Genomic DNA, 18,538 nt, shown 5'->3' with positions numbered 1-18,538 from the left:
ATCATCATCACCATCATCATCATCATCATCATCTTTATCGTCATCAGATATAGATAGTGATTAATCATTCTGCTCTCCCTTTATAAGAGTTATGTTTTTTATAGTTCATTTCCTTCAGAGGAGAAGGACAGAATGCAAGGGCATTAGGGCTATATTTACATGTGTATATTTACATCGTTTGTACAGTATATTAATTGTTGATTCATTCATGGAAGCAAGTTGGAATAAGAAAGAAATGGTGGATGTATGTAATTAATTGAGATCTATTTTGATTACTTATCCAAGAATTTATAATAATGTATAATATACAGTATTTGACAAATGCAATAATGAATAAAATACATTTTTTATATTAAAAAAAATTAAGCTGCCATGTGTAGATTTCTCAAAAGTCATACAAATTTTCCAATGACTTTAAAGAATAAAGAAATCATGCGAAATTAATATTTCTTTATTCCACTGCAAGACCAATTGCTAAATTTTAATATGAAAATAATTCTATACAAAGAGCTGTCAAATGTCACAAGTACTATGAAAAAGGCATACAAAATTATGTAATACTGACTAATAAGAAAAGTGTGCTTTATAATGTTGAAAAAAATCCTCTTGCTCAAGGCGAAGACCAATCATCTTGTGTATTTTGTGTTTTATATTTAATAACTCAATACAAAAACCTGAACAGGTATAAACCCCTTTCCATATTAGAAGGATTCTTGTTATATATAGATGACATTTGCCACTCATCCAGTTACTTTACAATTCTATATCCTGATTGTTATTGGACCAATTAAGGGATTAGCTATGTTATTGTTAGGTATCTTGCTACCTTTCCACTATGATACAGAGCATTTATACAGCTTAATCCACACAAATAATCAAACAGCGTAATCCACACAAATAATCAAACAGCTTGATACACACAAATAATCATACAGCTTGATACACACAAATAATCATACAGCTTGATACACACAAGTAATCATACAAATAATTATACAGCAGTGAAAGCTGATGACCACTGAATAGTGACTATAAACCTCTGCATATACTAACATAAAGGATCAAACCAGGAACTCAAAAGGTATAAAGCAAGCATAATAGCAATTATATTATCCTGAACCAGTTCCACAGTTATGATGGTCTGTTTTGACCAATAATTTTTAAGTAACTGTGACCTACTTTTGTTTACAGAAATGTCCTCCTCTTCCTCCTCCTGCGTGGGAGATGCAATGGAACGACCAAGAAGTCCACTGTCGTAGCGGGAAGAACCACTCATCAGTGCCATCTGACTGGTTGGCGTTGAGGGCACTGCCAAAACAGCAGGAGAAGTGGGAGTTTTTGGACCAGTCATAAATGAGCGACGCGTCAGAATTTTGCTCCCTTTTGATGTGCTAAGTCTCTTTGAGATCTGTTAAAATATCATGTAGGACTTGTCAATGCACCATGCTTTGTTTCTAAAGCAAGTAAAGACAGGTTTCCAGATCAGGATTTGATAAGCAAACAAAAAAAAAACATTATGGAAAAAATACAATTAATAAGTAACTTCAAGAATTAGATCTGTTGACTCTTTTAAAACAGCTAATGTCACAGTGAAAAATTAATAATCTTGCAAGTTTAACTTCAAAACATTTGAATGGTTAAGTCAATAATAAATATATGTATATTAAACAGTATTATCTTGTAACCTTTACAAACATTTCAAATATTCCTATTTAAAATCTGCAAAAAAGTCAAGGAATAAATGGAAAGTTAATCAAACAGAAACAGAAAAATTACAGAACATTAACAAGTATCTGTAATTCACTCAAAATGTATATTAATTAAATGAATTACGAATAAACGACCTTTACTTATGAATGAATGAGCTTTAAATAAATAGGTTTATCCACATACTGCTAAAAAGAAACAAAGGAACAGATCAGTATCTACATAGCCAAAAAACTGACAACAGCGAACAAAAATTGCAACAGTCTACAACAGTTAACAAAAATTATATTTTTTAACAAAAATTACAATTATGGAAAGAAAATGAAAGAAAACATTGATTGCAACATAAAAGAATGTGACCACAAAATTATTAGAACATAAAGGTAGTGCAGGAATGTTAAAGTAAAAGCAGCTGAGTGTCATGGGATTGATAATCTCTCAAAAGAAACGATGTAAAATAATAACTAATTGCTTCTATGGACCCAGACTAAGGTTGTCATTCATCAAAAAATGAATTTATGTGTATCAGTTTACAAATACTTAATTTCAAAGTATGTCTCCATGCTTTAGTTTCAGAAGTAATAAGAAAAACCATTATGATCAAAAATTGTACACCATCTTCAGAAGTATACAACTTTAACCTTGAAGAGTTGAATTTGAACTTATTTGACTGGCTATCGTTCAGCTGATAACTTATCTGATTGCCTGGCTATTGTTCAGCTGATAGTTTATCTGACTGGCTACTGTTCAGCTGATAACTTATTTGACTGGCTATTGTTCAGCTGATAACTTATTTGACTGGCTATTGTTCGGCTGATAACTTATTTGATTGGCTACTGTTCAGCTGATAACTTATTTGACTGGCTTTAAATATCAACAATACCAATTTTAATTATTGTAGGAATCTAGTGGAAGAGACCTAGATAAATATCTTATTAATGTTATGTTTAAAATCTGTTGCTGTTATAGAACACTGCATGCATGTACCAAAATTTTATTTATCTTGTACAGTTCATTTTGTTACAATGACATTCTTTACAAATGAATATTCATGTTCTGATAGAGAAGTAGAGGGAACAACACGTCAAATGGAACATTTTATCCTTTAAACAGAATATTTGTTTTCTGATGGAAAACTAAAGGAATAAACATGTTCAATGAGAAATTTGATCTTTGTGAAAGAATATTTGTGTTCTAATTGAAAACTGAAGGGAATAAGAATTAAAAATGTGATCCTTTCAAAGGTATATTCCAGCTCTGATTGATAACTGAAGTGAATAAATAAATACACAGGAAAAACTGGATCCTTACAATAGAATATTATTCATCTTCTGACTCTGACAACAATTGCCTTGTAACAAACATAAATACAATCCATATGCATTGTCTTTACAATGACACTGAATTTATGTATTGGTCTTTACAATGACACTGAATTTACATATTGGTCTTTATAATGACACTGAACTTATGTATTGGTCTTTACAGTGACACTGAATTTATGCATTGGTCTTTATAATGACACTGAATTTACGTATTGGTCTTTACAGTGACACTGAATTTAAGTATTGGTCTTAACAGTGACACTGAATTTAAGTATTGGTCTTTACAGTGACACTGAATTTACGTATTGGTCTTTACAGTGACACTGAATTTATGCACTGGTCTTTACAGTGACACTGAATTTATGCATTGGTCTTTACAGTGACACTGAATTTATGTATTGGTCTTTTACAATGACACTGTCCTTTCTTGGGATTTTACTTTTACTGGAAATAAGTCACAAAATAGACTGTAACCATTTCAGCTCTGTAAAAATGAGTTTTAAATGAAGGAAAGTATGCATCAGATTAAAGATAAAAATGACAAAAATATGAAATATGTATTATACATCTGTATTTCTGACTCATTCTTTTCCTTTACATGTAAGAGTTTACTGTATAATTTTATATTTAATTTCCTGTATCACAGCCATTTATTAAGAAGAATCCTACTGCCTAAACAACAGTGTACAAAAGATCAACAACTTAAAACAAATCAAACTATAATTCTCGAGGACTGTTTTCAAGCTAGCAAGATTGGCGGTATAACCAAAAAGAACACATCATCAGAGGATAACTCATACTATATTTTGTAACTAAAACTAGTGCAAAATTCAAAGAAAGAAATGAAGGTAAAATACAAAATATGCAATAAATACATTTAAGAAATACAAAAAGTGCAAAATGTGGGTTGGCACAAATTACATTACCTTAAACAAAAGTGCTGACTTGAAAATGAAAAAAAAGAAAGTAACTTACTGATGTTAAATTTGTCAAATAATTTTTTTTTATGATCACTACTTTGAAATGAAAGGGTCTAGTAATGATTTAGCAGGATTAACATGTACCCCTGTTTGACCCTCTTGACAAGTTTGATCATTAAACATGGATCCCCTTTTCCTTGGTGTGTATTCATTAAATTTTAAGCTGTTCCTGGTAAATGTTTTCCTGTACCAGTTTAAATGACAATACAGACATTTATAAAACTAATTCAATGACAAAATACTGTTCATATTCCTGAAAATCCAGTTAAAATAAAAAATCCTGTCAAAAATCCCATCAAACTGGAAAATCCTGCCAAACTTACTGTGATTAAAAGAATGACACAATGTTTCGTTTCCTATAACAATAGCAATTTTTATTCTAACAAATAATTTAAAAAGTTTAAATCTGAAAACTTTTGCAGTAATAACTGAAGCTTTGATAAGTTTTATAGTGCTACAATGTTAATTCTTTACATGATGGTTTCTAACATTCATATGATATTCAGTATAATTCATGTCCTTGTTGTATGAAGGTGACCACAAGGACACAAATTTCACAGAACCCATCAGGGCAAAAACTCCAAGAAATTCCCACAATTTAGAACAATAAACTTGACTGATACAGAGTCATCTGCCTAACTTTCAGGACCTCTCATTCCTGACCTTCAGGAGTACTCATTCTTGACCTTGAGGAGTGCTCATTCCAGACCTTTAGGAATGCTCATTCTCAACCTTTAGGAGTACTTGATAAGTTTTATGTTGTCCTAATACACTAAACATTATATATCATGTCACATTATCCATGTTATTGTTTTTTAAGGTTTAAAGTTTTCATATTTGCTCAGCTGTACATATTCTGAGGTTTCCTAGATAAACCTTAGAGTATTGGTTGCTGACTTTCCAAGGTAATAGTCCAAGGACAATTTTTTTTTAAACCAGTGACAGACAGGAAATGCAATAGGGTTGAATTGGTGCTTTAAGGCACAACAACAGATTATATCATGCCAAGGCAAGTAAAGTGCTTTGCTCAAGTATACACATGGAAACCAATCAGGGCTGATCAATGGTGGGAACTGAACTCTCAATCTTCGAGTCATGAATCCAAAGCCTTACCCATTAGCCATATTGGCACCATGACATCAAATGCTTAGAAATGAATTCAAAGAGAAAATCTACAAAACTCCAAATTCTGCTGCAAATCTGCAAACTCTGTGAAAAAATTTAATTTGTGAAGAAGAGTGATTACCCTGTTTAATGACATAATACAGTCAATTTATTGACCAGCAACATTATATTTTGCAGTACTAAGTTACATTCATCTGTTGGTGACTTATCAGGAACGTTTAAACATGGTCTTGTATACAGTAACATACTTTAAACTGTCACTATAATGATAAAACATACTGGTGTTAACTGAGCAGGTAGACTGGTTTTGTATGTATTAGCTTGTTAAGCAAGAACAAGAAGAAAGCAGCATAAGCACAGTCTCTGGCATCCCATGATTCATCAGGTTACTGCCCTATACATAGATGTAATATTATATATGAAGCAGAACAAGATCAGATCTGCTAGTCTATGATGTAAGTGTTTGTTGTTAACAGTTGGACATGCTTTGTTGGTGATGCCAAAAAGAGTAAAACTACCCAAAATATAGAAAAAAATTCTACAAGATTTTAAACATAATTGGTTTAGTACCAGCCCAATGTAAGTAATTTAAAGGTTATTTGAATCATTTGGCTGCAAAAAAATCTTTACCTTTGGCTCTTTTGGTTGCAATGTCAACTTAAATTAAGACAAAACAATAAACTGCAATAATTAAATATATATGGTAGGATAAAAGATGTAAAGTGACGTATTCAAAAAATCTGTTTGTGTCTGCATGCATCCAGGCACTTTAGGCTCAAAATCCATTTGCATCTGCAGACATCCAGGCACTCAAACTAAAAATTATTTCATGCCTACATGTATCAAGGCACTCAGGATCTATATCATTTATATCTGTATACATCCAGGCACTCTCAGGTTCAGAATCCTATTGTGTCTGAATTTATTAAAGCATAAAATCCTTTTGTGTCTACATGCATCCAGTCACCCTCAGGTTCAGAATCCTTGCCACTTCATTTGCAATTACATATATGAACTTTTAATCCACATTCTTTGTACAAAATAGTGTAATGATTTTGAACTGTATACAAATAGTGTAATGAATTTCATGCTGTATACAAATACTGTAATGAATTTCATACTCTATATAATAGTATAATGAATTTCATACTGTATAAAAATAGTGCAATGAATTTCATACCGTATATAAAACAGCATAACGAATTTCATACCATATAAAAAAGTGTATTATTTCACACTTATAAAATAGTTTAATTAATTTCATTCTGTAAAAAAAAAATAGTGTAATGAATTTCAAACTTGTACTGATATACAAAACCTAGGAATTAAATGTGATAAATCAAATTTCATACAGTTGTTATAAGTTACATTGAACATAAGATTTTATATCCCTATATTGAAAAAAGCAGCTTTTAAACTTTGCAAAGAAATAGAATTGTAAACATATCATTACAACATTGGTAATTTTATACTGGATAAAGAAAATGTTAATACTATATATTTTAACTGAAAGTAGAATCAACTAAGTTACAAAATTTAAACAATACCATGCATAATAAATTTAGAATATTTTGTTCATAAATACATTGCTTGTGAACAATTAAATGTTATAATGAAACTGGATCAAGTTGAAGATAAAAATAAATGAAAACTATTTTAAAATAAAACAAACTCATGCAGTTACTTTAATAGAATATACATTATTCTGGAATTTAGTGCTGTAACTAAGCGTTTTACAAAAAGCATTATCAGGAAGTAACTTAAAGTTATAAGGTGCCTTCATTCCTTAATTTCCAACATTTTAAAGCAGTTGTTAGACATAATGAAGTAATTTCCATCCTTGGCAGGGACTATAATTATGCAGTTAACATGCATTCATGACAATATGGAGTCATGCAAGGTGCCCTACCTTTTTAAAAGATTTTAACTGAGATTTGTTTAGTACCACCTCATTGTAAGTACTTGAAAGGTTATAACATTTTGGTGTAAATAACAGCAGAATTTGCTGTTTTGGAGTTTGTTTTACCTTTGTCTGTTGTGGTTGAAATGTCAACTTAAACTAAATATACAACAATAATTAAATATGAACAAACACATCCAGGTAATCCTTTTGTGTCTGCATGCATCCAGGCACTATCAGGCTCATAATTATTCATATCTGCATCCATCCAGACACTAGGGTTTTAAGTCTTCATGTATGCATGCATCAAAACACTCTCAGGTTAAAAATCATTTTGTGTCTGCATGCATCCAGGCACTTTCAGGCTCAAAATTCTTTTGTATCTGTATATTTCCAAACACTCAGGTTCTAAGTCCTTTTGTGTATGCATGCATCAGGGTACTCTCAGATTCAAATCCCAGTTTTGTCTGCATGCATCAAGGCACTCTCAGACTAAAAGTCATTATGAGTCTGCATGCATCCAGTAACTGTCAGACTAAAAGTCATTTTGTGTCTGCATGCATCCAGGCACTCTCAGACTAAAAATCCATGTGTGTCTGCATGCATCCAGGTACTGTCAGGTTCAAAATCCTTTTGTATCTACATGAATCAAGGCACTATCAGACTAAAAGTCATTTTGTGTCTGCATGCATCCCAGCACTCTCAGACTAAAAATCCATGTGTGTCTGCATGCATCCAGGTACTGTCAGGTTCAAAATCCTTTTGTATCTGCATGCATCAAGGCACTATCAGACTAAAAGTAAATTTTATGTCTGGATGCATCCAGGAACTCTCAGGTTTAAAACCCATGATGCTTCACATGTTATTTATACCTATGAATATTTGTTCCATATACTGAATACATTTACAATGTACTGATATACAAAACCTAGCAAGTAAATATAATACATACAAGTTCATACAGTTGCTACAAGTTACACTAAACATAAGATTTTACATCCTTATGTGGAAAAAACCAGCAGCCTTTACACTGAGGAAAAGATCTGATTTTCTAAGCATAATATCAAGCATTGGTATCAACTGGATGATGCAGATGCTAATACTGTATTTTGTAAATGAAAGGAGAATCAACAGAATTACTAAAATGGAAAAACATGAATAATACATTTAGAATATTCCTTCACAAGACCAAGGTACTTAGACAATAGTCAACTGTTGCATTTAAAAATTTAAATGATAAATGGAACAGACAAAGCTGATGAACAAAATAAATGAAAACTATTTTCAGATAAAAATGAATTTGAGCAGTTACTCTGATTTTTCTGATGTCCCTTAGCATTTTATTACATCATATCACTGTGTTTGCACCTATACATTATTAACATGCACTAAAGATCTTTTTGTCAATACCAGCAAATGAAGCATAGGTTTTGAAACAGCATCACATTAAATATGTTAAAATTGACTAGTAATACAAACACATGCTAAACACCATGAAATTAAATATCTCTTGGACATGGCCAGTAATACAAATACAGATGCTGAAACACTGTATTAAACATCTCTTTGACATGGCCAGTAATATAAATACAGATGCTGAGACACCATGAAATTAAATATATCTTTGACATGGCCAGTAATACCAACAAAGATGCTGAAACACTATATTAAATATCTCTTGGACATGGCCAATAATACCAACACAAATTCTAAAACACCATATTAAATTTCTCTTTGACATGGCAAGTAGTACAAACACAGATTCTGTAATACCATATTAACTATCTCTTTGACATGGCGACAATACAAAGAAAATGCTGAAACATCATGAGATTAAATATCTCTTGTAATTGCAATTGTTTTACCATGGACTTTTGCCCCTTCCCAAGGGAGACAGCCTATGATGACCTTTTGCACACACCCAAGGAACCACAGTGGTGGTAGACTTGAATGACCTACTGCTCATTTCCAAAAGACCCCAGGGGTGGCAGCTTAGGATGACCATTTATCTACTGCCAAGGGACACCAGCGTGGCAGCAATGAATGACCATTTTTCCACTCCCCTCAAGACTCCATGGATGGAATCTACCCACTTCAAAGGGATCCACTGAGTGGCAGCCTAGGATGACAGTTTACCCATTCCCAAGGGATCCCAGAGTGGCTGCAAAGAATGACCATTTGTCCACTCCTAAGAGACCACATGGGTGGCAGCCTAGGATGACACCACTAATGTAAATGTCTTTACAAAAGTAGCAACATAAGTTTAATGAACTTTGACCCCATGGTTTACATCAAGATGTGGTACAGATAGATGGCTGAACAGACAGGAGGAATAAGCATAGGGATAAATAAAAAACAAGCAGCATGTTGCGGATTACATGTCACTACCTTTTCTGAGTATCATCATAAAAGCCTAACAGTATTTGTAACACAGAATAGTGTGTATACCAAAAATGTGCACAAACTAGGTCACCATCATAGTGCATATGCCTAAAAAGAAATCTACTAATTAGGTCACTGTCATAGTGTGTGTGCCAAAAAGATCCACTTAAACTAGGTCATTGCACCCAAAAAATAAGATTCAGAATTTGGAAATGGAGACGAGACATGAGTTTAGTATCAGTAAAACAGATGAATACAGAATAAGTGGAACATGATGTATATATTTCACTCCTTGAAAATCAGAGAAGATAAAAAAATTTTGATTATATAAAGATGGTTATAAAATCAATCAAACATGTATGACCTGGACTAAAACTGAAAACTTTTAACTTGTACAATCAAATATGTAACTACACTATGTGCAAGAACTGTAACATTTTGGCACAGTGAAAGACACGAAACATTTTTATTACTATCAGAATCAAACAGCAAACATTAAAGACAGGTAGAGAGATAGATAAGTGAAGAGATAGATAGATCTCTAAATTTATTTCATGATACAAGGTTTGATTTGAAATTTTCAGATGCCTTGTTTATAATAATTAGTACTTATAGTGTTTTTCAATATTTATATACATATAATATTACTAAAAATATTCCTTACTACCACACTGCACAAAAATATCAGTAATGACTGAGGGGAATATTTCAATGAAACCACAGGTAAATACTCTAAACTAGAAATGCTGTATTAATGTCAATGTGTCAATTTACTGACTTTTGATTTAGCATTACACATGCAAAAAGGTGGGGCAAAGTGGGCCAGGTTTTGAGCATTTATTTATTTAGCTAATTTCTTTCTCAATTACAACATTCAGTATTCAACACCGAGATTACCAGACTATGATATCTGTCATTCAAAAATTAAATCCAGAAGGCGTGGAGAGATTGCTAGAGAAGAAATTATTGTCAATCATGTAAGTCAATCATATAAGTCAGTCATATAAGTCAGTCATATAAGTCAATCATATAAGTCAATCATATAAGTCAGTCATATAAGTCAATCATATAAGTCAGTCTTATTAGTCAATCATATAAGTCAATCATATCAGTCAATCATATAAGTCAGTCATATAAGTCAATCATATAAGTCAATCATATCAGTCAATCACATAAGTCAATCATATAAGTCAGTCATATAAGTCAATCATATAAGTCAATCATATAAGTCAATATTTTAAGCTCAAGTTCATGTAGAACATTGTATTTACAGGTCAGTAACTGACATAAAAGACATAAATACAGCACTTCTGTCAAAAAGCAACAAAATACTGGTATGTAACAAACCTTTACTATTGCCTTTGTAAACTTGGAACAAGAAAAAAGGAGTCGGTAAGTATGTTGAATATTCTAATTATTTCACCACTTTAAGGCTTTTCTTAAGTGTTGATTTACTTTTAATGTGAAAAACTTTAAAGAACACCAAGTGATAGTTGAATAATACAAAAAAAATTAAAATGAAATTGAACAACACCCTCAAAATGTGAAAACTGTATACAACATACAAAAATTATATCACACAAAGAGGATTCACATTTTTCACATTTGTTCTGATAAAAAACTTCTGATAAAAAGGTTCATCAGCAAATTCTACCTGCTTTTACATACTCATATCTTAAAACTTGTGATAATTGTTTCTGGAGGTTTCTTTTCTTTCTAAGATTGAAAATCAACTCTACTATCACCACCATACCAAACAACAGCTTGGTTACAATTTAACAACAAATGCAGATGAAATGGAACAAATTAATCTCTGAAAAGTAGTCATAAAGCAGCTTAAATCTGTGGTAAAAACAAATGTACCAGAACCAAAATAAGAATTTAGCATAGTAAATGTCATTCCCTCAGCACCAGTTATATTACTGACAGCAAAGCAAAGTAGTTAAAACACATTATTTCTTTACTGCATGCACAAGACTCCAGCCTTTACCAAGTTTAGTTGTTTGTTTTAAATTGCAACTCCAGAATGGAAATATATCATTTAGTTTAGGAATCCAAAATCTGAAGATTTTCTTTACTTATAATGTTAAGCTCAACAGATATTTTGAATCAGAGTGTATCCTAAACAATAAGTGAATCTGCCAGCCTACTCATCCAATACTGCTCCTGTGTGTTAAATTCAGAGTTACTTCCCTTGCTAACAGCATTTCCTCTCCCATGTTTAGCTACTTTTCTTGCCATAAGTAATATATAAAATGTTGTAATATATGTTCTTTCTATTTTTAATATAATTTAAAAGATGTGGATCAGATATCAAAGCAATACATACATCAATTTTAACAAGTTCAAAGCTCAAGAATTGTCCATGCTGAGACATGCAGTCATACTAACAAGTAAACTGGAATGGATGGAACAAATGACTAAGATAATGATATCAAGATTCCCCAATTACAGGGAGGGCATAGCAAGATTTTATTATTGGGATGAGCATTTTAGCACAGAAATTGATTTGTCCTCAGAAGGAGACGCAGTGTGGTTACTAATCACCTGTGTATGACAGACCTACCCAGGGGGTACAACTCTTGCCAGGATTTCATGAAACCATGTGAAAACACACTGTTTAGTGCTTTGTAAAACAGAAACACATCTACATATTCAAAGAGCATGCTAATGTAACAACACCCATAATAGTGGCATGCACCAATGACTTGATAGAAATTAAGGATTTGTAGGTACCTGAAGAGAAGGTACATTTTGTGACTGAAAGTTGAAAATAAATCATAAATATTTCTCAGGTGATGACTTCACGGTGATAAATGAATTCAGATTTTTTCAAGCACACATAAATATACATACTGATAACCCTGAAAAATGGGGTTTGAGTACTTTTATTTTAAAAATATCATTAATGATAAATTGATAATTATAATGTAAAAATCATTGAAACAGCTGACATTGCAAGTACTGTACAGTTGGAATGTTTGCTTGGATTTCTTTTGTCTTTATTACAATCATTATGTTATTCATAACAAACAATCTTTAATGCAGTCACAAGACGTTTGACTGTATATGACTTTTTTTGTTTTCTACTACTGTATTGTGAAAGTAAACAATATTCTTTTTATTCTACTACTGTATTGTAAAAGTAATCAATATTTTTTTTTTTCTACTACTGTATTGTAAAAGTAATCAATAATCGGTCCACTTACTCTGCCCATAGCATTGTTGCTGATAAAGTTTGTCCAGGTGGGAATATCACCTGTCTTCTTCTTCTGGGGTGGGGCTTTGGAACCTCCTATATCACTGCAAATAGGATATATATATATTGATTACATCTTCATAAAAGTTAGGGAAACTATTATGGGATATTACCAATATGGAGAACATAATGGGATATCATTATTATTGGGAACTATATGGGATATCACCAGCATGGGGAATTTATATGGGTTATCACAAGTATTGGGAACTACATGGTATATTATCAGTTTTGGGACAAATATGGAATATTACCAGTATAGGCAACTATATTTGATATCACCAGTATGGAGAACAATATGAAATATCACCAGTATGAGTAACCCTATATGATATTACCAGTATGGAGAACTACGTGTGATATTACCAGTATTTGGAACAGTATGGATATTACCAGTATGGGGAACTATATGAGATATTACCACTATAAGACCTATATGGGATATTACCAGTCTGGGGAACTATATGGGATAATACCAGCATGGGGAACTATATGAGATATTACTACTGTAGGAACTATATGGGACTTTACCAGTATGGGGAACTATATGGGATATTACCAGTATGGGGAACTATACGGGATAATACCAGCATGGGGAACTATATGAGATATTACCACTATAGGAACTATATGGGACATTACCAGTATGGGGAACTATATGGGATATTACCAATATGGGGAACTATATGGAACATTACCAGTATGGGGAACTATGTGAGATATTACAACTATAAAGCCTATATGGGATATTACCAGTATGGGAACTATATGGGATAATCCCAGGATGGGGAACTATATGGGACATTACCAGTATGGGGAACTATATGGGACATTACCAGTATGGGGAACTATATGAGATATTACCACTATAGGAACTATATGGAATATTTAAGTATGGAGAACTATATGAGATAATACCAGTATGGGGAATTATATAGGTTATTACCAGTGTGGGTAACTATATGGGAATTATTTTGAAGAACTACATGGAATATCACCAGTATGGAAAACTAAATGGGATATTACCTATATGGTGAACAATAAGGAATATCACCAGTATGAGGAACAATATAGGATGTCATTAATGATCAGCATAGGGAACTATACGGGATATTACCAGTATTGGGAACTATTGGAGTATCACCAGTATGGGGATCAATATGTGTTATTTCCAGCATGTTGAACAATATGGGATATTACTAGTGTATATATGTGAGATGATATACAATTCATATATCATTTATGAATAAAACTTCAGACTTGAATTTTATGAATCAGAATGCTTGCAGATGTAAACAATGATCTTAGATGCTTTAGTAATTTTACAACCAAGGTGAACAGGAGAATTGCTAAGTTTGCATGCATTCTATTCAGCTGAGTGAGTGTATGAAGATCAAATAGGTCACTAATTAATCAAATGGTGAATTGATTGACTGATTTCAACAATGATTACACTGTAGTGAAGTCTGTTAGTTCAATTTTATAGTCTTCAACATTGTTTTGTAATAGTGCATTAACAAGAACACTTTAAATGGCTGAAATAGTGCTACATACGTGAGACTCCAGGAAGATGTAATTGGCATCATGGCAGAGGGTGGATCTGTGCTCATGGCATCCAAAATCCAGTGTAATACACATAGCTGCCGGAACAAAGCATCCCTGCAATGGATAGCAACACTGTGTTTTGTACTGATCCATGTATCAAACACAGCTAGATTTGTTTATGTACAGAAGCTTGCAAGATAATTAGCATGCTGGACATTAAACTTCAGTAGCATGCTAGACACTTAATGCTTCAGTAGCATGCTAGACACTAAATGCTTCAGTAGCATGCAAGACACTTAGCACTTTAGTAGCATGCAAGACACCTAGCACTTTAGTAGCATGCAAGACACTTGGCACTTTAGTAGCATGTTAGACATGTAATACTTCAGCAGCATGCAAGACACTTAGCATTTCAGTAACATGCCAGATACTTAGCACTTTGGTAGCATGTAAGACACTTAGCACTTCAGTAGCATGCAAGATATATATCACTTCAGTAGCATGCAAGATACATAGCACTTCGGTAGCATGCAAGATATATATCACTTCAGTAGCATGCAAGATACATAGCACTTCAGTAGCATGCTAGACACTTAGTACTTCAGTAGCATGCAAGATATATATCACTTCAGTAGCATGTAAGATACATAGCACTTCTGTAGCATGCAATACACTTAGCACTACAGTAGCATGCAAGATACATAGCAGTTATGTAGCATGCAAGACACTTAACACTTCAGTAGCATGCAAGATATATAGCACTTCAGTAGCATGCAAGACACTAAGCACTTCAGTAGCATGCAAGATATATATCACTTCAGTAGCATGCAAGATACATATCACTGAAGTAGCATGCAAGATACATAGCACTTCAGTAGCATGCAAGACACTTAGCGCTTCAGTAGCATGCAAGATATATATAACTTCAGTAGCATGCAAGATACATAGCACTTCTGTAGCATGCAAGACACTTAGCACTTCAGTAGCATGCAAGATAGATATCACTTCAGTAGCATGCAAGATACATAGCACTTCTGTAGCATGCAAGACACTTAGCACTTCAGTAGCATGCTAGACAATTAATACTTCACTAGCATGAGTAAAATATTGTAGTAAGCAGTAATAGAAACCATGGAAAGCAGGTTAAAAATGACCCAATTTTAGCATGCTAGACATCATTATCCTGTGTAATTCCAACAGTTGCATTGAAATAAGTGTTACTACCTGGACAGAAGACAAATGGCTGAAGAGAGTCAATCATACATTCAACTATCTTCTTTAGAAGATTGTGATTTCTCCGCAAATAGATGAAATTAAGTATTAATTGTGGCTCTAGAATTCAACACTCAATGATACAGTTACGCAATAGCGTACCCAGTCCTGATTCTTATATGCTCTTCACCTAAAATATTGTCAAACATCTTCCAGGTGAAAATTATTGATTGCTACAGACTTTTAGTGGTGGTCTGATACTAAATGGGTCAAGAAAAGAGGACATTAGGTCCAAATTATCATAACAATTAACTGGGTGTAATAAATTTGTTTCAGCACATGCAGCTTTCATTGTTGCCCCATGAGATGTGACATTCAATCCAGTCTGACATTGTCCAAAACTATTAATCTACTTTAAGACAAATTATGCCATATGACTTTTTCTTCAGGGGATGTTGGGTGTACATAATAACCTTCCAAAGAATAAGAATATTTGAGGATCAAAATAAATGAAATATAGTCACCACTTAAATGAATGTATGATTAACTTTAAAAAATGATACCCATTACTGTGTTATGTATATCTGTATTTCTTGTAACTCTTGGTACATGACTGTATCAATATTATGTGATTTTTGTTCATAACTTTAAACTGTACAAATCAGCTGTAATCAAGATACTAGATAGCTAATTAGTGTACATGGGTATACAATTATATTTAAACATTAATAGTGAAGATTGCATAGAATCTATAAATAAGTATTTATGTAGATGTTTACAATCATTAATAATAATATTAATAATAAAACCTATTTACAAGTTTCAGGTTATTTTCCATTGGATAGGTATACCAATGGGATTTTAGAACAATTACGTTTTTTCCCATTGGATGGGTTTGGTCCAATGGGTTCTTTTACATTGTAGGATATCTGTAAAATGTCACATAGCAAGTAGGAGCAAAATACATTTTCACCCCTTATGCTCTTATATATGTACACAGAGCTTGGCAATATTTTCATTCTTATTTCCTAAGTACTTGTTGTAACATCAGTCTTCAGATTTATTTAATGTTGTGTTTAGTATAATTTAAGAGGAAACATTTGTTTGGATTATTCACTTGAATTACAAAGTGCTCATCAGACTAAAATATTATTCTGGGACTATCGTGACTTATTCAAAGGAGTTCTGAACAATGCTATTGTGACACATCAGAACTGTTGGCAGACCAGGAGATTAGAGGATTTGAAATTAATTCTGAACATTTTATTCTTTTGGACCTGAATATAACATGTTTAGGATTATTTTGGATTCAATTGATAATACTGTAATTTCCTCTTAAATTATCATTTTATAACTTTGATAATTAAATTATACAAGTTTTACAAAACTAGTTGATTCTGCTTCTTCCTGTTAGTTAGTTTATGACCATGGTTGGAACAACTAACATAGTCAGAACTGAATGTCTGTATGACCTTTATGATTTGCACTTTAACAGAGTAGCTGGCTTCTTAGTACAATGACTGAGCTCTGAGAACCTTTCTAGACTGAATAAAAAACAGACTCCTTTAGTACCTTTCTAGACTGGATAGAAAACATACTGCTTTAAGTACCTTACTAGACTGGATAAAAAACAGACTCCTTTAGTACCTTTCTAGACTGGATAGAAAACAGACTGCTTTAAGTACCTTTCTAGACTGGAGAGAAAACAGACTGCTTTAAGTACCTTTCTAGACTGGATAAAAAACAGGCTGCTGTAAGAAAATTTCAAGACTGAATAAACAACAGACTTTTCACTCATATCTTTCCAGCAATCAAAGGCATATATTAACAGATCTACATGTATATATATAAGAACTTTCACAGAGGTAAGAAATAAGTGAAAATATGATATTCATGCTGTTCAAACAAGAATACAAAAATATACCTAGAAATATCCTCCGGTAATCTGTAACCCTCTCGACTATAAATACTAGTGTGTTGAGGGGTATAGGGCCGAGGTGTCTGAGTTTTCTTCTTGCGCATACTTCCTGGCCGAGAGAGAGCAGATGTGGCTCGGGAAGCCAGCATGGCAGACTGTGTTTTCCTCCATTCCTCCTCATCCTCTGCTAGTGCCATCCTAAAACACAAAATCAGACAATTTCACAATAATAAGATGAAATGAAGTTTTCATGGACTTTCATTTACTATATTATTGTTCTACACTGGAAAAATAATTGAAATTAAAGAAAAAATGTAAACATCACAAACTGAATATTCCACTTAGACCTGACACTTACATGAATACAGAATGAAGAACATGTAATAACTCTTCCAAGTCTGGTTATCTTCATAAAATATGATATTTGTCAAATCAGTATTTATCAGTGATAATCCTATCTGTCTGTCCGTCTGCCTGTCTATCTATCTCTCTCTCTCTCTCTCTCTCTCTCTCTCTCTCTCTCTCTCTCTCTATATATATATATATATCTTCCCCACAGTCCTTCATGTTTTGTCACATAGCAATAAAGGTCTGGCACTCCATGTGGCAAAAGGAAAGTGTATGTGCTTACTCCCATGTTTACTGGACTCTTCAAAGTAACTACTACATTGCAAAATAATTCCTTAAACCACTGATGATTTTTGTAAACATTAGGTTCACTGTAAATTTAAGTGTTACAGAATTAAGAAAGGGCTGTATAGAAATACATTCAAATTTGGAGCATGGAGACCTTGGCAGAACATCTTTAAAATGAACAGTCAAGAATTCAAATTTATATACCAAAGCCATCTAATATTGAATGTCCCTGTTACCTAAAATCAAGCAAACAAATTTTGAAAAATGCTCATTGCACTGGACTGGAAGCTGTACAACATGGAAGACTATAATGCTCAGTATGAGAAGTCACTCTCATATAATATAAAACACAATATTATTTTGTGAGGATACAATCTGATTCTCAGCCAAAAATGACTTTCTGTGAGGAATACATTCCAATGCTCAGTCTAAAATGTCATTTTTGAGAAATACAGTCTAATGCTCAGTCTAAAGTGTCATTTTGTGGGGAATACAGACCAGTGCTCAGTCTCAAATGTGTCTTGTGAGAAATACAGTCTAATGCTCAGT

General features: G+C 32.8%; 1 protein-coding gene across 1 annotated transcript in view; it reads right to left on the bottom strand.

The window, feature by feature from the left end:
- Positions 1 to 18,538, bottom strand: part of LOC149784496 (coiled-coil domain-containing protein 60-like) — an 82,556-nt gene that overhangs the window by 18,977 nt on the left and 45,041 nt on the right. Inside the window, exons 8-13 of the mRNA XM_089932997.1 lie at positions 17,360 to 17,551; positions 14,233 to 14,337; positions 12,629 to 12,722; positions 12,156 to 12,179; positions 5,768 to 5,794; positions 1,180 to 1,408 (exon numbers count right to left, since the gene is read on the bottom strand). Coding sequence (XP_089789123.1) covers positions 1,180 to 1,408; positions 5,768 to 5,794; positions 12,156 to 12,179; positions 12,629 to 12,722; positions 14,233 to 14,337; positions 17,360 to 17,551 — 671 coding nt within the window. The remainder of the gene's footprint in view (positions 1 to 1,179; positions 1,409 to 5,767; positions 5,795 to 12,155; positions 12,180 to 12,628; positions 12,723 to 14,232; positions 14,338 to 17,359; positions 17,552 to 18,538) is intronic.

This window comes from Sinohyriopsis cumingii, chromosome 14, assembly GCF_028554795.1.
Source record: "Sinohyriopsis cumingii isolate HCF-2022 chromosome 14, ASM2855479v2, whole genome shotgun sequence".
Classification (NCBI taxonomy): Eukaryota; Metazoa; Mollusca; class Bivalvia; order Unionida; family Unionidae; genus Sinohyriopsis; species Sinohyriopsis cumingii.
This window is presented reverse-complemented; position numbering and strand designations above follow the sequence as displayed.